This window comes from Sceloporus occidentalis, unplaced genomic scaffold (assembly GCF_023333645.1).
Source record: "Sceloporus occidentalis isolate IW3139 unplaced genomic scaffold, rSceOcc1.0.p SCAF_3, whole genome shotgun sequence".
NCBI classification, from domain to species: Eukaryota; Metazoa; Chordata; class Lepidosauria; order Squamata; family Phrynosomatidae; genus Sceloporus; species Sceloporus occidentalis.
In genome coordinates, this window is record NW_028316983.1 from 182,133,509 (window position 1) to 182,159,277 (window position 25,769).

At 41.1% G+C, this 25,769-nt stretch overlaps 1 protein-coding gene across 3 annotated transcripts in view; it reads left to right on the forward strand.

Moving 5' to 3' along the window:
- Positions 1-25,769, forward strand: part of LOC149317186 (protein spire homolog 1-like) — a 112,091-nt gene that overhangs the window by 10,288 nt on the left and 76,034 nt on the right. For all 3 annotated transcript variants that reach the window (XM_089517004.1, XM_089517001.1, XM_089517003.1), the window contains exon 2: positions 11,048-11,082. In XM_089517004.1, the coding sequence (XP_089373130.1) occupies positions 11,048-11,082 (35 nt within the window). The remainder of the gene's footprint in view (positions 1-11,047; positions 11,083-25,769) is intronic.

Below are 25,769 nucleotides of genomic sequence, written 5' to 3' on the forward strand. Positions count from 1 at the left end.
CAGCATAATAATACAGTACAATAATAACAAAGGGCAAAAATCATAAAAATGAACATACATTAAAAACAGATTAAAAACACAATCAGCCAACCATCTTGCCGATAGGAGAGGAAGGAAGGCCTTCTGGAATTTCATTCGGGAAATGCAGCTCGAAATAGGAAAGTTTTTAAATCCCTTTTAAACTGAGCCAGGGAGGTAGCCGAGTGGAGCTCAGTGGGCAGCATGTTCCAAAGGGCCGGGGCAGCGATGGAATATGTCCTCCTCGTAGTGGAGGTAAGTCTGGCCCCTGGAACCCTGAGTAATTGCTGCCCAGAAGTTCTGAGGGTGCGGGGCGGAATGTATGGGGAGAGGCGGTCCTTCAGGTACCCTGGGCCCAAGCCATGTAGGGCTTTATAGGTAATCACCAACACCTTGTACTGTGTCTGGAAGCGAATAGGCAGCCAATGTAGATCTTTAAGTACAGGTGTAATGTGGCTGGCCCTGGAAGTACCAGTGACCAGCCTGGCTGCCATATTCTGTACCAGCTGTAGCCCCATGTAGAGCGCGTTGCAGAAATCCAATCTAGAGGTTACCAGAGCATGTACCACTGTTTCAAGGTCCCTCTGGGCCAGGTATGGGCGCAGCTGGCGAATAAGCCGAAGCTGATAACAGGTGCTCTTGACCGTCGCATTCACCTGAGATGTAAGGTGAAGCGACGAGTCAAGAAGCACCCCCAGACTGCGCACGGAGTCCTTAACAGGAAGCGTGATCCCGTTCAGGACAGGTGGAACCACCGCCATTCCTGGACCAGGGGAACCTATCACAAGTACCTCCGTTTTCTCTGGATTCAGACTGAGTCGGTTTTCCCTCATTCAGCCCATTACCGACTCCAGACAGGTCACGAGAGGAGAGACGCCATCCTCGGTCACTGCATCAGTCGGAGACATAGAGAAAACTATTTGGGTGTCATCAGCGTACTGATAACCCTGCGCCCCATGTCTCCGGATGATCTCTCCCAGCGGTTTCATGTAAATGTTAAATAGCATGGGAGACAAAATGGCTCCTTGAGGGACCCCAGTTGTGAGGGCCCTCTTGTCGGAGCACTCTCCCAGCTGCACCATCTGGAACCTCCCAGAGAGGTAGGACCGGAACCACTGGAGCACAGTGCCCCCGATTCCCACCTCTGCCAGGCGCTCCAGAAGGATACCATGGTCTATGGTATCGAAAGCCGCTGAGATGTCCAAGAGCACCAACAGGGACACGCTTCCCCTGTCGATGCCCAGACGGAGATCATCGACCAAGGCGACCATGGCCGTCTCAACCCCGTAGCCCGCTCGAAAGCCAGTTTGAAATGGGTCCAGATAATCCGTTTCGTCCAAGACCGATTGAAGCTGGATTGCAACCGCTCTCTCAATCACCTTCCCCAAAAATGGCAGCAGCGAGACTGGCCGATAATTACTGTGTACCAGGAGGTCGAGGGAGGGCTTTTTCAGTAAAGGTTTTACAGTGGCCAATTTCAAATCAGTTGGAAATTGCCCTTCCCTCAAAGATGTATTAATAATCCGGTGTAACAATGAAGTTACTGCCGGTCCCCCCTGAGCCGCTAGCCATGAGGGGCAGGGATCGAGAGAACAGGTTGTCTTCCGAACGCTTCCAAGGATCTTGTCCACATCATCGGTACTTATCAACTCAAACTGATCCAGTTTAATCGAGTCCACGGAGGCTCTGGATGCCTCTACCCTAGGTTCTGCTCTAATGCTGGCGTTAAGACCCTCGCTTATCCGAGAGGTTTTATCCGCGAAGAAGTTGTTAAATTGGTCACAGCAGGCCTTAGAAGGTTCAAGGATCTGGTTCGGGGCAGAAGGGAGCTGAGTTAGCTCCCTAACTACCCTGAACAACTCTGCTGGACGCGACTCCGCAGACGCGACACGAGCACCATAGAACGAGTTCTTAGCTGCTCGTATCGCCTCTCCGTAGTCCTTCAAAAGGCGGTCTAGGAGAGCCTTGTCGGCTAAGCGTAGGTGTTTCCGCCAGCGATGCTCTAGCCGTCGCAGGTCCCGCTTCTTCGCCCGGAGATCTTCCGTATACCAGGGCTTACGTTTGGAAGCGGGCCTGAGAGGACGCTTGGGAGCGATACTGTGTATAGCCCTAGAAAGACCGGTATTCCAGATACCAGTCAGGGCATCAACAGAGTCGCCGTCACTTCCAACCATGTACCCCTCTAAGGCTTCCTGGAACCTTTTGGGTTCCATCAGCCTTCGAGGGTGGACCATCTCCTATTTGCTCGGTGGTTTATATAATGTTTTAATTACTTTGATTTAATTCAGGGGTTGGCAACCCCCAGCCCGCGGGCCTAATCCGGCCCGCGGAGGCAGCAGGACCAGCCCCAGCCCAATCCTGTTGCTGATTGCCGCAGGCGGTATTGCAGCGGCGGCGGCGGCAGCACACTGTCTGTGGCCCGCCCGCCCGCCCGCCCGCCCGTCGGCGGCTTCCTATAGCCCTGCATGCACCTGCAGGGCCGCGCGGAGGACTAAATAGGAGGAATTTCTCCTCCTGGGGCTGGCTGGCCAATGGCTGCTAGCAGGGGGCGGGCTGTTGGAGCTCCAGTCTGCCCCCATTGGCCAGCCAGCCTCAAGAGGAGGAGCTCCTCCTCTAGTCCTCGGCAGGGCAGGAGGGGGCGGCAGTGCTCCTCCTCCCTCCTGCCCTGCCCGCAGTTGCCTCAGAGCCGCGAGACGGGCGGGAGGGAGGCGGGGGTCCTCCTGCTCCCTCCTGGGCTCCCTGGGGGTCTTTCCTCCGCCAAACCTTCCTCCGGTTTGTGCTTGTCTTTAGGACAGGACTCCAGTTAGTTCAGTAAAACTTTTTTTTTAAATAAAATACTTAGCATTTAGCAGAAAAGATATGGCTGAGTTTCAGGAAGAGCTTCAGCAGACCTTTGTACCCATGAGCTTGGTGGAATGGGTCGGGATTGTTTAAGTAATTGTTTTCTGAAATGTGATTGTTTCATTTAATGTTCCTGGATTAATTCTTAGTACAGAAAAATGAAGTATAGTAGGCAGGTAAAATTAGAACTACAGGGTGAGCCTGCCTTTGCCAGACTTCCAAAATCCAAAATATTCTAAAGTCCAAAATTGTCCACAAAGGTGGCTGAGATAGTGACACCTTTGCTTTCTGGTGGTTCAGTGTATACAAACTTTGTTTCATGCACACAATTATTTAAAATATTGTGTATAAAATTACCTTCAGGCTATGTATATAAAGTGTATAAGAAACAAAAGATGTGGCAGTGGCTCAGCAAAAAAAAGCAGGCAAGGGATTTTATTTATTTTTATTTATTTAATTTATATCCCATCTTTTTCCCAAGGTGGCTTCTCAATAAATAAATAAATAAATCTTTCTGCTGTCTTGTAATGGTAGAACCTGGGATTTCCCTCTGAAGCAAAATGGTGGGAGATTCAGAATGTACAAAAGGAAGTCCAGAGGATACTTCCCATCCACAGGGATTTGGTTCTGGTATTCCCAGTGGATGAGAAAAAACATGGACACTCAGTCCCCATATTATTCAGTGAGTGGCAATGTGCATGCGTCCACATGTCTGCGTATATAGTAATATGAGTCATGGTGATCAACAAGAGGTCAAGTCTGTGAACTGTTAGTCCATCAATGTGGCTGGCCCACTGTACTTCTTTGCAGAACATTATAGTCAAACTGATATTCCTTGCTGTCTGGTGTAGTGTTGAAAATGGAGATTAGCCATCACTAATTACTGGTCAGAATTGTTTTTGTCTTTTGCCTTTTAGTGGGTTAGTTTTAAATGGCTTGAATTATATAAATGATAACATGTTAACAATCACTTTTTATTTATGTATTTGTTTTATTATGCATTTATAATCTGCGTCAGTTTTAATTTTTATAAACTGTTTTGAGCCTCAGGTTGGGGAATATAATAGAATAAATAATAAATGGCAATAATATTTATGCCATTTTATATTAGTCAGGAGGCAAGGTGAAACAAAGTCTGCAGTTGTACTCATGTCTTGCTGCAGGGCTTCCCATAGGAAGCTGGTTAGCCAATCTATGAAAAGAATACTGCCCAAGGTAGGCCTTTGGTCTGCTTCCTCCTTAATAAATGGAATGAAGGGACATATGCTCCTGTAGGCTTCTATTTTCCAATTGTTGCTGCTCTTCCTGTTTTCTTTCTTATTTACTTACTTATATACTTCCTCTTCAACAAGCCTGGACTCAGGTTCAGATTAAAAACACATTTAAACACTGGTAAGTAAAAACTTGGTTAAAACATTATTTAAAATGTGATCAAGCTATTATTAGAAATAAAACCATTTAAAACCAACGAAATACTAAAGAAAAACCCATAGAGAAGCATACTACCAAAAGCTGTTGTAGGCCCGGTACAGACTGCCGGTTTGCTGTGGCCTGGAGCCAAAATTAGGGCTGGGAGTGTGGAGTATCCGCACGCTTCCTAGCCCTAGCGTGTGCCGCTGCCACCATCATGGTGGTCTCTCGTCCATATGGGGGCCGCCATGATGACACAAGCATGGCGCAGCCCCTGCACATCATGGTGCCACACTTGCGTCATTGACATGCCACAGTGCGGCAATGGCACACTCATGGCGGCCACCGCACGCGCCAAGAACCAGCTTTTAGCAGGTTCTTTTTGGTGTGGAGGGAGCCCGCACGGATTGGTTGCTGTGGGCTCCCTCAGGAGCAAAAACGGGCAGCTCCAGCCTGCCCTTTTAGGGTGGTCTGTCGAGCCCTGTAGTCAGCCTCCCAAAGCCTGTTTAACTATGCCAGAAGAACAAGGAAGGAGCCATTCTAGCCTCTCAAGGAAGGGCGTTCCAATGCCTAGGACCAAGAAGGACCTCTCCCATGTTCCCACCTGAAATGCCTATGAAGGTGGTTGGACTAAAGATCTCAGAGCTCAAGCAAGCTCATATAGGAAGATACAGTCTTTCAGATAGCCTGGCCTGAGCTGGATAGGGCTTTATTGATCGTAACACTTTGAACTGTGTATAGAAATGGACCAGTAGCTAGCAGAGCTGTTGTAACAAGGGAGTTGCATTCTTCCTGTAACCAGCCCTGGTCCGTAGTGGGCGGCAGTGGTGTGACTGGGTGTGTGTAGGTTGAGATGGACTGCGCCAAGTGAACCCCACTGGAGGGGTGATGCTTTGGTGAGGTCCTCCTGCTGCTTGTGGCAGAAGGAGGAGCTTGCCCCTCATGGCTTTGCTGCAGCCCTGGCTCTCTCCCCAGGGAAGAGGCCTGGCTCCCTCCCTGGGGAGGGTGGCATAGGGGTGAGCAGGTCCTTTGTGGCTCCATCACTGGTCCAGCTCTCTTCCTGGGGAGGGACCCAGGGTGTCGACGAAGCCACGAGGGGCAAACAGTGGGGGTTGAAGTTGACTTGGAATAAGATTACATTAGGACTAATTTTTTACTTCATATGGCAACAGGAGGTGCACATGGTGTAGATAACCCCTCACCAATCCCTCCACACAGATGAGTAGCATGTCAAATTATGTTGCTTGCCACTGAAATTTGTTTTTCTATATGCAGAAGAATCACAAAGGGTGTTTTTATTTTTATTTTTTTTATTTTTTTGGTATGGCAGAACATTTGGTCATGTGAGTCCTTACACATACTAATAGCTCTGATGCAGCTTTTAAAACTCAACCAGAATTAGCCTTTGGTGGTTGAGGCCTTTTCTTTTGGGGTTTGCTTTTGGACAACATTGCAGAGTAATTATAACTGTTTGAAGGCTAGACAGAGACTGTGACGCTACAGTCTGCATATTTTGTCATAGCATCATTTTTTGTGTGAAAATGATAAATGAGTTCTGTGTTTTACACTTTAATCTGAAATTTTATGTATCTTTATTTTAATCAAGGATACTGCAGCATATTTGGAAAGAGCACATATCTTATTTCAGTTTGGTATTCATGATAAAATCATAGAATCGTAAAATTGGAAGAAATCCCAAGGACTATCTAGTCCAACCTTTTGCCATACAGGAATATACAGCTAAAGCACTTACTGTCAGGAAGTTCTTCCTAATGTTTAGTTGGAATCTTTTCTCTTGCAATTTGAATCCATTGGTTCACAACCTAGTCTCTGGAACAGTAGAAGACAATCTTTCTGATCATTCCATGTGACATCCCTTCAGACACAATGTTATGTAGGCTATATTTTGGGGGAACACAATGGCAAACCACTTGTGAATATTCCTTGCCCAAGTCAACAGATGATTTAACGGCTTACACACATCCATCACTTTTATAATGCAATAATAATTAATTTCCAGTTGAAAAAATTGACTGCATTCACAACAGTCTTGTTCCCCCAGACAGCATTTGACTACAACATTCTTAATCATTTGCCATACAATACTGACTGGGATGATGGGAGCTCCGAGCTTGGAGAAGGCTGCATAGTGCAGCATGAATGAGCAGAAATGAGCCCGAAGCACTAAATTTGAGAGCTTTCCACTTTCCTTCTTTTTCCCTCTTCCTGTGTGGCCAAGAGAAGGAATAAACCAGGATTCCATTTTGCTTTAGCTGGTTTGTTATTTTATTTATGTATTCAGTTTATATCCTGCCTTTCTCCCAGCATGGGATCCAAAGGATCTGTGACAACATGGAATTATGATTTAAAATTAGCTCTAATTGTTAAATCAGACAGCCAAATAATCTAAAAGTTTGTAGCTGTCTTGTTAGGGAATATTGAGAGTTTGTTTCAAGCCAAGATTTTTGGTTCTTAAATAAAATGACATGGTAGGAATCTGACAAAGTGGAACTGAATCCTGGTTCATTCTTCCTACCAGCTCCCCAAAAGGAAGAGGTGCAATGTGAAAGCTTGAGACTATGTGGGTTGCTTTCTGTTAGTGTGCATAGCACTAAATCATGGCTTGTATTGCATGCAGGCTCTCCAGTCATTGGGAGTGGCTGTGTATCAGCTCTAGTAGTTGCACTAGTTCCTTGAGTCTTGATACTCCAGGTTGTTGATATGGTAAAGATTGATGCATACGTGCAGTGGGAAATGTATGAGTTAAGTTGATAATGTTATCAATTATAAGCTTTCTGACTGATATGGAAATTGATTACCACATTTTGAAACTCCTCAAAGCCGATGATACATCTTGTCTATCTTTAATAGTTGGTGCATTATGAAATTAATTAATATTTATGTTGGGAGACTATTTCTATATATGTATTTTTGTGCTAGCAAGGAAAATTGCTATGTTTATGAAAACAATTTTTTTTATTATTTTTTTATTTTTTTTAATTTTTTTTTTCTTTTTGCATATTGGAAACTAGGCTTTTTCTGTAGCCAGCAAGCATGACATTAGATCTGAGTGTTCAGATCAGTTTGTTCAGTTCTGACATAATTTGCAAAGTATCTGATCTTATATAATCTGCTTGGTTCAGTGGCTCATGGTTTGTAAAACTTATTAAAGCTCAAGAATGGGCTTTGCCAGATTGCACCAGTTATTAGGTAAACTGAAAAATGTTCTCCATGACACACTTTGCAACATAGCTGAGATCACTGGTAAGCCATCAGAATTTGGACATGAATATGGGAAAGAGTATACATGGAAAGCACATTTATCTTACTAAAGGCAGTTTTTTGCAGAGGCCAATTTGAATATAAAAACACTTGTCTTAATCCCCCTCCTCTTTTCACACATAGCCTTCTGTGTTGCTATTATATTTTTCATCTATTGACTAGAAAGTTTATAGAATCACACATCTGCTAGATTCAATTATAGAATTCCCCAAAATTTAATATTAAAGGATCGTTAAGAATACTTATCAACTTTCACCAACAAATACAAAAAAGTTCAGGTTATGATGGCAGAATACAAAAGATCACACTCAGGGGGACTTTGGGGATCAACCGACGGAAACAGGCCACGGCAACCACATGCTGCGGTCTGCACACGGAGCAAAAAGAAGCCCTGAAAAGGGGCTTCTTTTTGCCCTGCAGAATGAGTGCCATTGGTGCGCTCATGTGCCATGATGACGCCCCTCATGTGCCATGTCGTTTGGATGCAGCGCACAAGGCACGTCATCGATGTGCACAACATTTGGATGTGTGCATGCCAAGATGGCACCCAAACAGCGCAGTAGGGTTTGGGAGTGTGCAAACGCTCCTTTCTACCAAGCTCTAATTTCGCCCCAGGCTGGCGCATAGCACCAGCCTGTACCAGACCTTCATTTAGTCTTCGGAGCAATTGTCTGTCCTTGAGACCATCTAGAGTCTTTATAATCCACCACAAAATTAAAAGAAAAAAGAAAAAATCAAACTGCAAATAGCTGGAAGTCCAAATTTGCTTTTGAAAAATTGATGATTCTTCTGTTAAACAGTGCAGGGGACTGGTGTGACCTATTTAAAAAAGTGAATTACTGTTTCTTGAGGCTTCTAAAGGAGAAGATTTACCCTTTTGCTAGAAAACAGACTGACTGGGAAGGCTGGGTAGATCTCAAGGCTGGGGTGGGGAAAAGATTGGGGGCCTGCAGGTGACTAGGGTTTCATACTTTATCAGCACCCGTGTGTAGTATTCCACTCATTACATCAGCTGACTAAAGACAGTTATTTATATCTACATTTTAGTGTTACAAATGAAATATAGCAGCTTTCTGAAACTACCTAAAATTCAAATCCAAATCCATTAGTCATTTAAGAGTGCAGTCTGCTGATAGTTAAATGTGCTTATGATTTCGGTTAGCACACTTTTTCATAGCTTACATATAAAAGATAATGAAAATCAATTAATGTGTGTTTCCAGTTTATGCCAATTTTCAGTACAGAGGGAACCATAGAAGAGAGTATGAAGGAGGAAGGAAAGTGGGAGTGTCCTGTATGTGCATTCCTTATGAGTTCTTCTCTTGAAGTTGAGTCATAAATTGTGTGACTTAAGTATCAAGTCTCCAGAATTTGAAAAGCAGAATGTATTTTCCTGGAAAGTGAGAAAAATAGAAGCATGACTAGAATTGTACATTGGCAAACTTTGTGAGATTTACAGTAATGCACTTTTTGAAAACATTACTTCTAAACTTCTGAATTTAAAAGCAGGCATCTGCAAATCAGCCCATAAGGAGATTGTCCCTTCTTGAAGAGAATCCCCATCGACCTAATGAGTAGTGTGGCTTTTATTTCTTCCTCCTCCCTTCAGGACAGACGCTGGTGGTTCTTTTACAAGTCACTTTTAACTCTGCATTGCCTAGTGCATGAAGATATGGTGTATCAAATAGTACACAACTGCTTTGCACTGGGCAGGAAGTGCTTTGCACAGAGTGGCAAAAGTGGTTTATGTACTGAGAACTAGTTGGGGCTGGAATGTGCTGGGCAAGAAGACAAAGGTGTCTTCCATTCTGAATGCTGCTGGGATTTTAAAGGGCGGCTGGAATATTTTATGATAACAAACTCACTGGATGACTTTAGGCCATTTATTTCTTAGACTAACCCATCTCCAAAGGGATGGTGCAAAGAGGATAGCTTGATTCTTCCCAATGCTTTATCAGTCATTTTGCCTTTTACTACTGTAAATATTTCCTGAGGGAGGGATAGTTGTATGTTTTTATGTTTGTAATGTGGGTCATGTTTAAGTAGCCAAGATTTTTTTTTAAAGGGAATGGTAAAAGAGGGATCAGTCATGTGTAATAAGTAAATAGAAGGGAGGATGTGTCTACACAGATGACATATGGATGTAAGATGATAGAAAAAGGCAGCATTGAGACTCTCTTTCAACAGCTCTGAGCAAAGGATAGGGACAGGGATGGTGATTTGGTGCAAAAGAAGAATATTTGGCTAGATTATAGGACAAACCAAAATTGACATGTCAGCATTAAAAGTGCCCCCCTTTTTTGGTAATGTTTCTGTTAATATTTATTTCTTGAAAAGAAGAATAAAGTGCATAAAGTAGTGACTAAAGTAATACGCTTGTCAAATATTTTCAGTTTCTCTCCTGGCATCTAGAGTTGCCTATTTGTATCAGTGTTTGTGCTGCCAAGGGTGTGTGGATGAATGGTACAACCCTGCTCTTATCTCCCAATCTGACTTGGTATATAACATTTTCATAATATTCTTTCCACTCTCAGTACCTTTGAGAGAGGATAAGCTCATTCCCTGAAACTAGGAAACAGAAAATGAGTGGCAAGTACCATTGTTGCTGTTAAACTGTATCTCAGGTACATCACTAAAGTATTTCATATAATAACCCAACTATGAATGTACTCATACTTCACAGCTAAATGGCTCCATCCATAGACTTATGGGATTTTTCATTTTCCTGAGGTATTTGCAGTTCTTTGAAATAATAAGCTCTTTAGTGAACTATAAATAGCAGATGTCACTGGACCACATATACATTTTTTTTTAAAAAAAATGCATATAAGGTATCTGTGGCTGAAGCCTTACAATGAACTGTACAGTACATGGTCAACTAAGGCACTAACGATTGCCTTTGCTCCTTCACCTATTCATCTAGGAGAATTTGAAAAGGAACACACAACATTTGTGAATTGCAATACTATACAAGTCTACTCCAGTCTTTTTTGTCCTTTCTCAGCATCAGAGTAGCTGCTAACAGATACTGTCATATGTAGGGAACCATATGCTATGATGCTGTGCCTCTGAAGGAGTTGTTTTTACTTTTCTGTCTCCTCTGTCCAGAGTAGCTGCACAATTATTCAGACCAAATCATATCAATTTTTACTGGGATACTGTTGCCACTGAATATAATGGGACTTCCTCCTAAGGGAAGGGTTCTCAGGAACCATAAAGTCCAAAGCACTGGGTGCAGCTGAAGAAACATGTTTCATGTTCATCCACATCTTTGGCTGTAAACCTTTAGTGTGTTTGTCTGTGTGCATCCATCCATCTATACAGAAAGAGAGAAAAAACAGCATTTAGGTGCATCTTTTTAAAATGGTATTGTGTGGCTTGAAATAGTGTTCAGTCCCCAGTAGCATGAATGTAGAGAATGCAACTGACATTTTCTAATTTTTTTATCAATATTTTTATAACAGATGAAAATAAACCATCTTTTCTTTTATTTCAGGTAAATCAGAACATCCTCGTTGTCCAGAAACTGAGGTAAGGAGAATTTGTTGGGCTTAATGAAACTTGAGGCACTTTCCCATAGCTTTCTTAAAAGCTTCTGTTTGGGAGCTATTTGTTTCATTATACACTTTCTGGGATGGACACAGTTGATGCTACTTCCTCCCATTATTAAGTTCTGAATTCTGTGCAGTGTCCTATGAATTTTACTGGTTTGTCATCTAATCTGTATCAGTGTTGTTTTTTAGTAACAGCTTACTAACCATTTCTCTTGACTGCGAAGAAGATTCTATTTGATTCTTTATTGATGGTGTGAATGATCAGGGATAGGTATAGGAATAGAACATACTATTATAGTATAATAAACAGCCATTGGCTTGATACAGACAGGCCAAAATAAAGCTGGTTCGGGTCACTTTGGAGGTATTCTGTTTAAATGATGCATGCGTTCTAAGAGTCCAGAAGCCGCACCAAAGCCACGCTCCAGTCCTAAGGACTGGAGTGCAGCTTTGGTGCAGCTTCCAGACTCTTGGGACACATGCATCATTGAAACACCATACCTCCAAAGTCACCTGAAGCAGCTTTATTTTGGCCTGTCTGTATAGGGCCCTAGTCTCAGTTATTAACTGACTGTTAGTTTTCTGTCAAAACAAAGTACAGTCAGCCCTCTGTATCCACAGTTTCTTTATTCACAGATTCATGTATCAATGGCTTGAACATATATATATATATATATATATATATATATGTAAATTCCAAAAAGCAAACCTTGATTTTGCCATTTTATATAAGGGACACCATTTTACTGACAGTAAGACCTGTTTGACAGTGGAAGACACTTCTTCAGAGTGTGAAAGAGTCTCCTTCTTTGGAGGTCTTTAAATAGAGGCTGGATGGCCATCTGTGAGGGATGCTTTGATTACAAGCTCCTGTATGACTGGATGGCCCTTGTGGTCTCTTCCAACTCTATGATCCTATGATTCTACTATGCAGTTGTATTTACTGGGTCTTGAGCATTCACAGAAACCCCAGAAGCCCACTTGGTTAGACTGGCTAATTCAGGACATTCTGTATGTTTTGAATAAAGATACCCAGAAATGAAATGATAAATGTCTCTTAGGCCCAAAACAGATGGGCCAAAAGTGCCGTGTCGGCACCAAAATTAGGGTTCCAGAGCATGCAGCAATCGCATGCTCTGGAGCCCTAATATGCATGGATGGCACCATCTTTACATGGTGCCATCCTTATGTGGTGCGTGTGCATGACGCCAGTGCGGTGACACATCTACACCTCTGGGTGCTGTGCTTGCATTGTGGAGGTGTCACAGTGCACCAATGGCGCACTGATGACATCCTCCCTGTATGCCCCAAAGCCTGCGGTTTGGTTGCTGTGGGCTCCCTCCAGAGGGAAAATGAGTGGCTCCAGACCATCCCTTATTTATTATGAGGCAGCAAATTATGAGCTGCATTTAGGTTAGATATACATTTTATCTCTATAGATACTGATTAAAAGTAACTTGCATTCAGCATGCGGAAAGTTCCTTACTACATCTGAAAGTGCCTTGTTCTCCAAATCCATGTAGGAAGAAAGAACAAATTACACATTTTCACAGACAGACAGACACTGCAAGAAACAGAAATGCAAGTAATCCAAGGGGGTGCAGCCAGCAGAGGCAGTGATGAATGATGAGGACTGCACACAAGCAAAATATGGAGTGACAGAATGTTATAGTAGTTATTTTTGCCATTTAAAGAGACCATACTAAATAATATGTGCAGAGTCCTGGTAGGGGCTGTGTTGGTCATGGGGCAACACTGCATTTTATAGATTTAAAACTTTTGTAAAACGTTTAAGGCTTCCCTACACCTCTGGAGCAGGCTTTGAAGGAAAACATGGCAGGGTGGGGGCTCAAAGCAGAGAGAAAATTCCCTTCCCTCTGTTCAGCTGACAGAAGTGATTATGCCAGCAGAATGACCCTGCTGGATCTTGTACAAAACATTTTAAATATATGTTTCCATTAGTACCAGTGCAGCTAGAATTAGATGTTTATATTTTCTAGTGATAAATAGCAGTTGTATTTACCAGGCTTGATGGGGAAGGGTGATCCTTCTTTGAAATGTTAACTATATTATTAACTACTGCAGCTACTGTCACCTGACATTATGCATAAAATTGAAAATAGCTCCCTATTTGAAAGAAATAAAGCATCTATATGGGTGTAGTAGAAGTACTGTTTATTTCTGCAAAGGAAAAAAACAACAAACAACAAACCTAAATTGATTTAATTTCTGAATGTTATTAACACTGGAAGCTCACAACAAAAAAACTGGTCAGTTTTCAAGTCAGTATGTGAACATCATGTTTTCTCTCAGTCACAGTTCCTGGTCATACCCATCCTGTTTACCTCCCTCTGTTTTTGTCGTTGTCTTATCATTCTGGATTACTGCTTGCTTCTGTAAGCCTTTTAAGGCCATTGCCTGTGTTTTTGTGTCTTGCTTCTTTTGTCCCTTCTCCATTATCTGTAGGTAATTAAACTGTTCCCATAACCATCATTTTGTGTCTGTCTGTGGTTGATAGACATCAATGTTTTAAAAAAAAAGATGAAAAAGAAAAAGAAAGAAAACATAAGACATCTAAAGTTTATCCACTCTAGTTTAATTTAGTGATCAAAGTGTCTGTTGTCCTGGCACCTTTCTCCCAATTCCAATCTTGAAATTGACCTAGACTGGGGATGGTTGGGTTGCAGGAGCAATAAGCAATAAGCTTAGTGAGATTTCAGTTCCTTTTGCTTGTGTCTTTTTGATGTTAAAAATAACATTTATGTTTGTCTTTCTTCCATGAAAGAACTCAAGGCACACATACCATCACATGATCCCTCACTATATTTGTGAGTTGGGCAAACAGATGAACAACAAAGATGGTTACTTTGGGCCAGAACAGACAGGCAGGAAAAAGCGGACTGATCCTGCTTTTTCCAAAAGTGGGTCAAAACCCCGCTGCCAGCATGGCCCACTCCCAAGGCCAAATAAGCACAAGCCAACCACATGGCACAGCGTTATGCTGCACTGCTGGGTGATTTTTTTGTTCCTTCCCCACCATGTTTGCGCACTATCACATAGACACATCACCTGTGACCTCCAAGTATCTTCCACAACTGCCCAGATGCCATCTATTTGCATTACCATCCCTTTGACCAGCCACACAGTCTCACGTGTGATGCTCTAGCCGTACAGGGCATTGGTGTAATAATAATAATAATAATAATAATAATAATAATAATAATATACGGATTTATTTATATCCTGCCCAATCACATGGAATCCAGGCGGGTTACAACAATAGAGGAGTACAATATAATACAACACAATTCAAACAATAATATTGTATTGTGTATTGTATTGTAAATAGTGTACAATATGAGTGATGCATTGGCAAAGCACAATAATGGAGGCCCCCTCTATATGTCACCTTCACCCCCTTCACCCGTGCTGTTTGTGTATAGTGTAGGTTTACTCTTTTATATTTATTGTTTTTATGTACAGTGCTGTGTAAATCTACAGCACTATATAAATAATAATAATAATAATAATAATAATAATAATAATAGTGTGATTACATCCATTGGAGTTGTTGTACTGTCATTGCTTTGCTTTCCTATAGCCCCACACTTGCATTGGGGTGTTTATATGCAGGTGCAAAGATGCACATTTTCTGCCTTGAGTCAGACTATTCTGGGTTTTATTTGCTCCTGTTTTTAGCCCCAGAGTGTGGTTTTGGGCCAGTTTCCAGTCACTTTCGAGGCATGCGTTGTCTAAATACCTTGCCTTCAAAGCGGCTTGAAACCACTTTATTTAGCCTGTCTGTCTCATTTCCCCCTTATTAATCTCTGACAAAGGCTTTGATCCTAAATGCAGTTATGGGAAAGTAAGCTAAGTGATGCATAGTAGAAACTAATTTTGAATAATCATGCAAAGGATTGCACTGTTTATTGATCAATTCTTGTAGGCCTAATAGATAGCTAAGTAATGCAATAATTTATTTGAACTGTAATAAATATAGTAAGACTGAACAATAAAATAATAAGATTTCCTTTTTACATTTTGCAACAGAGAATTTGCTTCTCATTTCTAAGGTCAAGGAGTGGTTTGTTATTTAGTACTAATTAACAATTAACATCAATATAGAAGAAATAGATGGTAAAACAAAACACAGTTTTAGGGTGGTAATCAAAATATATGTATTCATATATTGAGGTCCTAAAAGATACAGGATTTCATTAAAGGAAATAATACCTCCAGTGATACAAATTGCAGGTATTCCATGCATAATTGCTACAGTCTATTTGTCACTTGGTGGCTATCCTGATGATGAACCTCTCAATATTTAGCTAGACTCCTCTGAGTAACAGACACACAGTCTGCCTAGTCTGAGGCCACACTCAGCTTGATAGAACCTACCATAGTTTACACTCCACTTGGCATACTCTTCACTAATCTAGAGCAACCGTAAGCATTTGTCATTCCTTAATCAGTGGTTAGAGTTTATTACTGCTTTAGTTATGCATTAACATGTATTTTATGAACATCAACTGCAAGAAATTGTTTGGACATATGATCAGCTTAAATTAATATATACGTCCAGTCCTTGTTCATATCCTATGTCCTTCTCCCCTCTTTCTCCCCTTTTCTATTGTATTTATATATTAAAAATCAAATTTTAAATTTCCATAAAATAAATATGTTTATTTAACATTTAATACACCAGATTTTCCTCAGTAGTTACAGAATAAACATTCTCTATGGCTTTTGAAAGAAAGCAATATTTAGTTGCAGCAAATAAGTTCAATAACCCATATAAAGTACTTTTATGTTCAGTTGGAAGTGGCAGCTGGGATGCATGACTGCTAAAGAATCTCCAACCATTATATCTACTTTATCAAAACCTTCTGAGAAGCCTAAATATAAAAACTACTGCACAGTACGTTTGAGTAGTACTTTTGTGTTTATCATTATGTTCAAAAATCCTCAGGCATTGAAGACTGAAGTTCCTCTGGGAAACAAAGCATAAATAAAATGTCTAAGTGATGCAAGTTTTTTGAAAAGTTGTTCATTGAACTGTAAGTTAAAAATAAAAATGGCAATATTGTGATACACATATTGAAGATTTCCCCCACAAAAAATGAATCAAGTAATTAGCACAGGTCAATAAATTAATGAATCTCAAGGCTTAGGAAGCAGGTTGTTTTGTTTTATTTTTTTGTTTTGTTTTGTTAAGGCCAAGTATTTTTCTTTAAAGGCCTACATCATGAAAGTGCCGAATAGAGGTTGTGGGTCTGGAAAAGAAATTCAACCTATGTATTGCTTGAGGAGGATCAGAACCAGATGCTTGTGTTTAATTGGCTTCTGGAGTCACACAGTGCTACATTTCATATTTAACCATATCCAGCTTAGCCATTACCCTTTATGAATATTTTAATGTAACATGCAACAGATGAAAGATGGAAGAACAGCATCCAAAGTTCCAACAGATGGAAGAACAGCTTCCAAAGTCTTGTATGTTGACATTATGACTTGTATTTGAACAATCAGCTCCTGAAAGAATTACAGGATATGCATTAGCTTCATACACCTGCACACAGCCCTTTGCTGTGGCAAGAGGCGAGAAGTCTGCATTGACCAAATTTTTCCATTCTGTATCAGTTAGGAATTTATAATTAACAGCTGCTAAGCAAGCCAGGATATCAAGTCATAGTTTAAAGCTTCCTTCTGAATGCTGGGCTCTTTGAAAACAGTTAAGCTCAGTTTTTAGTTCAGACATAATTAAAAACTATCCTTAATTTCTGTTTTCCAGCTTGAATGAAGAGAAGAGTGAGGCGTGAGTGAGAGAGAGAGGAGTTGAAGCTGTGTGCTGGTGCATAACTTCACTTATTAAATCAGCTATAGGTGTGGTACAGACCACCTGAAAATGGCGGTCTGCTAGTACCTGTTTTAACTCCGGAGGCACGCCGCAGCTGCCAAACTGCGTGACATCCCTCTGGAGTAAAAAGAACCCGGTTCATCTGGGTTCTTGTTGTGGCACCCGGGTTATGTCACGAGTGTGCCACTGGTTGCAACTAGTGCAGAGACAGCAGAGCTCGACAGATCAAAATCCTGAAGAACAGTTGTAGATCTCCTGAAGTTCTGTCTAGTAGTCCATTTTGGATATTGATGACAATTGGCTACTTATATAGAGGCTTTTTCTTCATTATTGCACTTTTAGGCAAGTCTGTGGTGGACTGTTATGTGTTCTTTCTCCTAATGCTTTGCCAAAACAGTGATACTAGGCAAATACAGCTGATCTGTCAGAAGTATGCCTTTCCTGAGATCTTTGAAATGTTTGTGCTCTTGGGCTATAAGCTATTTTCATTGTCTTTTTTCTTAATCCGTCCATTATAATGTTGTACCTAAAGAAACCAGAACCTATCAAATCATAGAAGCTAAGCAGGATCAGCCCTGGTTAGTACTTGGATGAATGAATACCAGGTGGTGTAGGCTATATTTCCGATGAAGGAACTGACAAAACTACCTCTGAGTATTCCTGTCCTAATAAATACCCTATGAAATTCATAGGGATGCTGTAAATTGACTGGCAACTTAAATATATGTGTGCGCATGCATGTGCATGCACACACACAATTTAATGGTGGCATATGCATATGTAGGTTTTAATTTTGTTGTTTTTGTTTATGATTATGATAGTAGGGAATGGATCTTTACATTGGATTTAAATGTGAACCTGTACACCTGGCAGTTCTCCTCTCCCTGTTGCCTTTTCTTTAAATTAATAGTGAGATATTTGTAGATGAAATCTAGACTTATCCAGAAATCAGAATCCAGGAAAAATTTCCATGTAGGCCACAGTCATTACATGAACTCATCATGCTATAATCCTCATGTTTAGATTAACAAAGAACTACTGCTTTAAAGAGGATTGCTCAAATATACAGCACCACAAATTCAGAAGTAGTATTTACTTGTGTATAAAGTATGGAAAATTATTTCTTCAGCAGTCTAGTTCAATAAGCAGTCAGTTGCAAGGACTATAAAGATAATAAAGCATATTATCTAGAACCCCATCTCATTATTCTTTGAATTAATTAGAACATTCAGCTGCTTATCTTTAGCAGTGATGAAGTGTTGGACTTTCAGCTTCATCTGGCAAGCAGCTTATTCATCTGTTACTTGTTAGGCACTCATTCCGTCTTCTGCTTATTGTAACTGCTTTGCTTACTACTCAGATACCATTTTTCCTAGGGATATTGGGGACAAAGTGACAGACTGGATTAATGCTGGCAACAGACAACTGCTGGTTAAAATCCATGATTATACTTTTAAAACAGAGTTGATGGCTACTCTCATTAGTTTGGTTTTTTTATGACCTTGAATGCTCGGCTATTCAGAGCTCTAAGAGTTTTCTTCCATCTTATTAGACATTCTGCAAGGAGTATTTTTTTCTCATTCTGTTTACATGAGATGAAAATCCTATGTAGATGTTATATGAATGTAGAACTTATACAACCACACAGGTGTTATTTAGATTTCTGACGTAAAGTAACATTTCTGCATTTTTATAAGTCCTACATGAATATAACATCTATATAAAATTTTCCTCTAATGTGAAGCACAATGAGAACAGAATCTTAGAATTTGTTCAAAATGTTAGAAATCTTCTCTTAGGCGGGGTACAGACGGGCAGGAGAAGACGTCTTGGAGGTGTATTCTGCTGAATACGGAGCCTCCAGACCGCCCGCCCCGGGGGCGTGGCTCAGGTGTATGGGGCTTCCACATGGGGGGCAGTGAAGACGCCTCACCTGGGGCCATTTCTGACCCGCAGTTTCCATACCGCCGCCTCGGAGGACGCTGCAAAGAGAGAGGCAGCTTCTGCACGGGCGGCCAAAAACGGGGCTTTTTTTTTTCTTTTGCCAGCTGGCGGATGCGCAGCTGCGCAGCTGCGATGCTCAGCACCAGCGGCAGAAAGCCTATGTGCACATTTAAAGTGCCCAGGCCCCTTTAAACTTTTTCCCTCGCCCTGCCCAAGAACAATGGTGGTCTCCTGCCAGCTGGTGATCAGCTGGTGTTGGCATCCTTGTCCGCTTGCACGTTGGTAGTGTCACCAGCATCATGGATGCCTCCTCTCCTTTGGTCCCCACGCTCTTGCTGAATCTGCAATGCACAGCCACAGCTGTCGCCGCTGCCACCGCTGTCCCCCCGCCATCCCCCATCACCTCCCTTGTACATATGTAAATATTTAAAGTTTTAGGGGTTTTTTATTGTTAGGTGAAAATGGCACAGGAATGTGTGTAGGGGTTCACTTTAAATTCCAAACTTTCCCCAATTCTAGCAGCGCATGCGTACATGTTGCTCTAGGGTTAGGGTTAGGGTTAGGGTTACGAGCATTAAAATAGAGTGCAGCTGTGCTGCAGCTTCCACATCTGCATGGCATCTGACGCTCTAATTAGAGCCTCGGTGCAAACTGTGCGTGTTCCAGGACCCCGACTCATTATGCGACGCAGCAGACACGGAGCTTTTAAATGGGCAACTTAAATTAGCGGTGTAACAATTCTGGCGTACCGGTGCAGCAGCTTACAGATGGAGATGCGCAGCTGCGCAGTATATAGAAAAGAAGCGGGGAAAAGCGGCACCTTTTTAATGCCGCTTCTTCCCGCTTGGGGCGTGCGGGCGGCGTGTTCATGGCGGCATTCAGGTAAGGGCCGTCTGAAGGCTATACCTTCATGATGTCATGAACACACCCCTTTTTGCCCGTCTGTAACCCGCCTTAGAGTTTACTTGAAATAATCCACTTTCTCATGGAAAGATGTTGTTCTCCTGGGATCTTTTCAGAGATTGAAAGCTTAATCTCTATATGCAGTTTAAACTAGTTAAACACTAGTAACTGGTGTGGGGGGAGAGTTATGAGGAATACAATGATAGCAAAATATTTTCTTTAAAAACACTGACAAACTGACAGTTGCATCACACTCAAAATGTTTTCATTTCCTCTGTCACAGCCACCAAATTAACCATTATGGCCCAGACATCATGCACGATATGATGAAAATGTAAGATAGAATTCCACAATACACTGTTGGTGTTCATTGCCAGTTCTTATGGTGTTAAGACTCTTCTCTGTTTTGGCTAGCTTCTTTAAAATGCAGCTTTGAAACATTCTAATAAAAACAGACTCCTATAGGATTTCTGATATCATGGTAGTGAGGGTGGAGAGGATTACTGAAGTTATGAGAAGTTACACAAAAGTCTTATTTGATAAATGCTGGAAGGGATAGCAATCAAGATTTTAGGTTACAGTCATATATGTACTTACACAGGGGTAGGCAACCTTTTTGAGCCGGGGGCCGGGTTACTGTCCCTCAGACAACTGGGGGGCCGAAGCCAAAAAATAAATAATTAAATATTTTTTTAAATAAATAAATAAACCGGGACAAATGTAGGACAAAATTTTCAAATGGAGGACACTTTTTTTAAAAATGGAGGACACGCTAAAAATTGGCTGCTTTTTTAAAAAATGTTAATATAAATGCATGTTTCTGAGGCTTCTATAGACAATTGCCCCCCTTGCCCGCCGCTTGCCCCCCTTGCCTGCTGCTTGCCCCCCCTTGCCTGCCTCCTTCTGATACGCCAAAGGCCCCACACCCTCACGCGAGAGGCCAAAGGCTCCGGCGGCAATCGGCAGCAGGACTGGGCGGGGGCCGGTCCCAAGGCCTTGCTGGGCCGCATTCGGCCCGCGGGCCGCAGGTTGCCTACCCCTGTACTTACATCTCTGGTGACTTCAATGGGACAAACTGGCTACATGACCATGGAGTCATTTTTGGACAATGTTGGCTCTTTGGCTTAATAATGGAGATGAGCACCACCCCTACAGTGGGTAACAACAAGATATTCAGGTCAAGGGAAAACTACCTTTACTCTTTACCTACTTCTGAATAAGCATGTATAGGATTATACTGTTAAAATGATATTAACAATAATTATTAGAAGTACTGTGGAATTTCCTCTCTTATTTAAATGAAGTTTTGTAACAGTACAGTATTTGTATGCTTGGTCACTAAACATTATTTATTTATTTACTATTATAGTTTTTTGTTTCATGTAAAATAATTAGCTATGCTTGATATAAACAACACATAATGTATTGATTATATTTGCATGAATCTAGATATAATACATGCAAATATGATCAATACATTATGTGTTGTTTATATCAAGCATAACTAATTATTTTGCACAGGGAATGCATGAATCTAAATATAACAATCCCAGGGACGTGGTGGCTTAGCAGTTAAGACGCTGACTCTTGACAACCACAAGGTCAGCAGTTTGAGACCCAAACACCATGTGATGGAGTGAACTCCCGTCAGTAGTCCCAGCTTCTGCTAACCTAGCAGTTCAAAAGCATGAAAAAATGCAAGTAGATGAATAGATACTACTTTGGTGGGAAGCTAACAGCGTCCCAGGCAGTCATGCTGGCCACATGACCACGGAGTTGTCTTTGACAATGCTGGCTCCCTTGGCTTAGTAACCCCTACAGTCAGACATGACTTGACACCTTTATAAAAGGGGAAACCTTTACCTAGATATAATAATATGTTTTGCGCTACCATTGTTCCATAAGTGCCTCACAGCATCCGCACGGCACCGTGTGGCACTTACGTATCGAGTGTGCCAGTGATGCACTTGTTATGCCGCCACCGCGGCTTCAAAGGAACCTGCTTTTTGCGTATTCTTTTTCTGCTGGAGGGAAGCCTTGCGGTTTGGCAGCTGAGGCTTCCCTCCAGTGGAAAAATAGGTGCTGGCAGGCTGCCCTTTTTGTATCTGTGGCTGGCATCTTCAGAAGATGCCAGCCACAGATGTAGGCAAAATGTCAAGAATAAATTCTTCCAGAACACAGCCAGGTGCTGTAGACTGAATTTCACAAGAAGGAACTGGCAAAACCACCTCTTGAGTATTCCTTGTCTAAAAAAAAACCCTTATGGAACTCATGGAGTCACCATAAGTTGATAGGCACCTTAAAGTCATGCACACACATACACACTCACACAGAGAGCACATTTATTTACATTCACAAGGATCCAGTTTTAATTTCAGCTCCACAAGTGAAAAATTCTTAAGTAACTAGGTTAAGAGAAACCAGTACTTGTAAACCAAGAAATGTAAGACTGGTTCTACTGCTCTTTATTAGCCTCTCCTTCGAAAATAATTCACACAGAAGAATTAGTGAAATGAAACAGAATGTTGTTTTGTATTCTGTAGTTCAGGAGCTGGAATTATTCAGTGATATTTAAAATATCAAAGGACTGAGTCCCTAGAGGCAGCTTAGTTAATTGACTTGTTTTGATATCCCTTGGTGCTTCCATATTTAGTGATATTTATTTCTTTAAGAGGCTTGTTTTTCTAGTCTTTACTATTTATGCAACATTCAGTGAAAGCTTCCTTTGTTCCATCCAATGCCCAATTCTACTTGTTTTTATTTGTGTTTTGTCTATGTAGGGAAGCATTATATTTGAGGGCTTCTGCTCTCTATGAACCCTCTCCTTATTTTTTCCTGCTTTCTTTCAGTTCCTGTAACAGTATGTTTAAATTTAACTTTGTATTAAATTGAATCTGTACTAATGCTGTAATAGTCATGTGGAAATTAGTAGAGATAAATTCGATGTAAGATGTGTTAAAATCTTCTAGTTAAAGATAAATGTTTTATCAGTTCACCAGACGCCTGCTGTATTCACCAACAACTCTAGAGTGTTGTCATTTACATTTTTTATCCCTGCATCACTTCCCCTCCCTCCTTCCCAGCAGATATGCATTTAAACTCCTGTGAGTATGAAGTTCTGTTTTGTGCTGTTTGTGATGTGAAGATGTATTTTGATTTTCCTTATTGCCATTTGAGATCCTAGATATTGGCTTTGGGACTTTCAAAATTTATTGAAGTTTTTAAAAATAACATATTAAAGCGCAAAAGTAACCACAGATCCTTAAACTTTACTGTTCTTCTAATATTTCATGGCAAAGAAACAATTGTTAGTCTAAACTAACAATATGTTAGTTTATCCACATATCTGTAGTCTAAACTACATTAAAAATTATGTCACCAGTCATTATGTTAAAGTAACAGTTCTGGTAATGTTGTTGCACCAAAATGTAGCACAGTAGAGATAATTATGTTTTGAGTGTTATTCTGGTACAGGTGTGAATGAACTCTGACATTTTTAGTGTTAATCTGGTGCAGATATGTGGATGATTTCTCATTTTCAGCTAATTCACTGTAACTCCAGGAATCATTAGTGCAGAAATACCTAAGCATATATGTGTATGTATATATAAATCTTCTCTCTCAAAATGTGTTCTCGTGTAGTTTTTGATGGTGATTTAGATTTATGTTCTGTGGAAACTGAACAATCCTCATTTCTAATTAATCTTTTGGTAGGTGAGACTCTATAAAGTGTCTAATAATATTTTAAGTAATACACTATAGGGTTAGCAGAATAAAAAAAAGTAAGAGTCATTTCAAATATTTTTATTACCAAACTAGTAAAACCATTTGGTTCTTGCTTCATTTGCTAAGGGAGTTCATAAAATTGCCTTCCAAACAGAAAGACAAACATTCTTTCATTCTACAGAGGATTGTGTTTAGATTTGTCCCACCTGAATATAATGTACTCAAGAATGTCAAGGAAAAGTCATGTATAATACAGAACAATGTATGTGCTAGAATGGCTACCATTTAAGAATTGCTTGAAATAAATATTTTGATATATTGTGCCACAGATACTCATTATCTGTTAGAAATAAAACTTCTTGGATATGTTTACTTAGACATAAGCCCCATCTTGCTAAATGGGGCTAACTCTCAAGTTAGACGAAGGTTTCAAGCAACTATGCAGGTTGTGTTATGTACTCCTCTGCCCTAAAAATATAATTTTATCACATCACTGAAGAAATGGAAACATCACTAAGTGGAAGTAATTCTGTTGAAAATCAATATACCTGTAAGATTCCTACATTACAAGATTTTAGCTGTTACATACTAATTGATTTGGACAAAAGTCTAAATGCTACTATTGTAACTAGAAGTGGAAACCTTAATATATTGGCTTAATATATTGTTGGTTGGCTCAGAAAACCATGGATCCATTGAAGCAGTTGTTGAATGGCAAGTCAACACATTGGTAAGTTGTACTGATCCAATAAGTCTGCTCTGCTTGGGACTAGTAACAGAATTCTGGCCCTTGTAAACACTGAGAGATGAAGGGAGTTCTCTTGTCATTTCAGTGTCCTTGAATAGCTGCAGAGGTCACTTTCTAAGGAGCAGCTTCAGGAATTCTTCCAACCTTTCCTTTGTTCTGGCTATAGGGGCAGACATGGATTGTATGTACAGTCGGCCGTTCTTATACACTGATTTTTTATACACTGATTCAAGCATCCACGGTTTGAAAATGTTAAAAAAAGTATAAATTTCAAATATCAAACCTTGATTTTCCAGTTTTTGTAAGGGACACCATTTTGCTATGTCATTATATTTAATGGGGCTTGAGCATCCACGGATTTTGTTATCCAAGGGGGATCTTGGAACCAAACCCCAGCATATAACAAGGGTCCACTGTATTATTGTAAAACATATTTATCAGCCCAGGAGAAGGAAGTTTCAGACAAGTTGAAATATCCAAGCAGCTAGATCTTTGTCTTTCACCCCAGGTCTATCACAGTCTGCATATGAAAGGGAAATGTAATACACTTTCCTAGAGCCTAGAAGTCCAATGGGGTCCAGCCCAAGATCACCCCAAAGATATTTATAGAAACTTAAGCCAGAAACAGACAGGCGAGTAAGGTAGCTTCTGACCATGGCTGTGCTGTTTAGATGACAGATGCCCCCAAAGCGACCAGAAGCCGCTCTGAGACCAGCTAAGGCAGCCCAAAGTCACTGGAAAAAAGAAGAGCAGCAAAAAGCTGCTCCTGCTGGCGGCCAGTTCAGGATTGCGGCAATGGCCCCCTTCGGAAGCAGGCCATTCGGTCATTGCTGTCCTGGAGTGATTGGGGCCAGAGCAGCCTCTGGCGCTCCTTTTGGCCCATCTGCTTCGCCCATAAGTTCCTTGTATCTCGGATTCCTTTTGCATTTGCCAGAATACTCCAGGGTCCCCAGAGTATTCTGGCCCTGGAAACAAACACACACCCTGGCTCTCTTATGCTGTGAGTTTTTGGCTGTTGCAGTGAGCATTCACATGCGGCCCCTGTTCATTGCCCAGTGCTGCTGCTGCAGTCAGAACAAGCCATGTTATCAACACTGGGCACATGACACTGTCTAAAGCTCTACTGACGTTGTGACAGTGAGTGAGTTAGAAACTCACAGCCACAACTTCAGTACAGCTTTAGGCAGTGTCATGTATACTTTAGAGAACAGATTCAAAGCAACTGATAGTATTTGGCTTACATTTTGTCCAATCCTGTCATCTTTAAAATAAATACTGGTAAATAGGAAGAAGTTTCTAAATGTACATTTCATAGGGATCACACTCATGCTCCAGAGAGTTTTCCTTGCATTTGAAGAAAATATCTTAAAGTGTGCTTTTGAAAAAGAATATAATCTTCCTCCTCCACTTGTATTATTTAATGTGATTTACAAGAAACAATCTAACCTATGAAGTGTGCATTAGGCTGAGGATTGTTATTAGACTG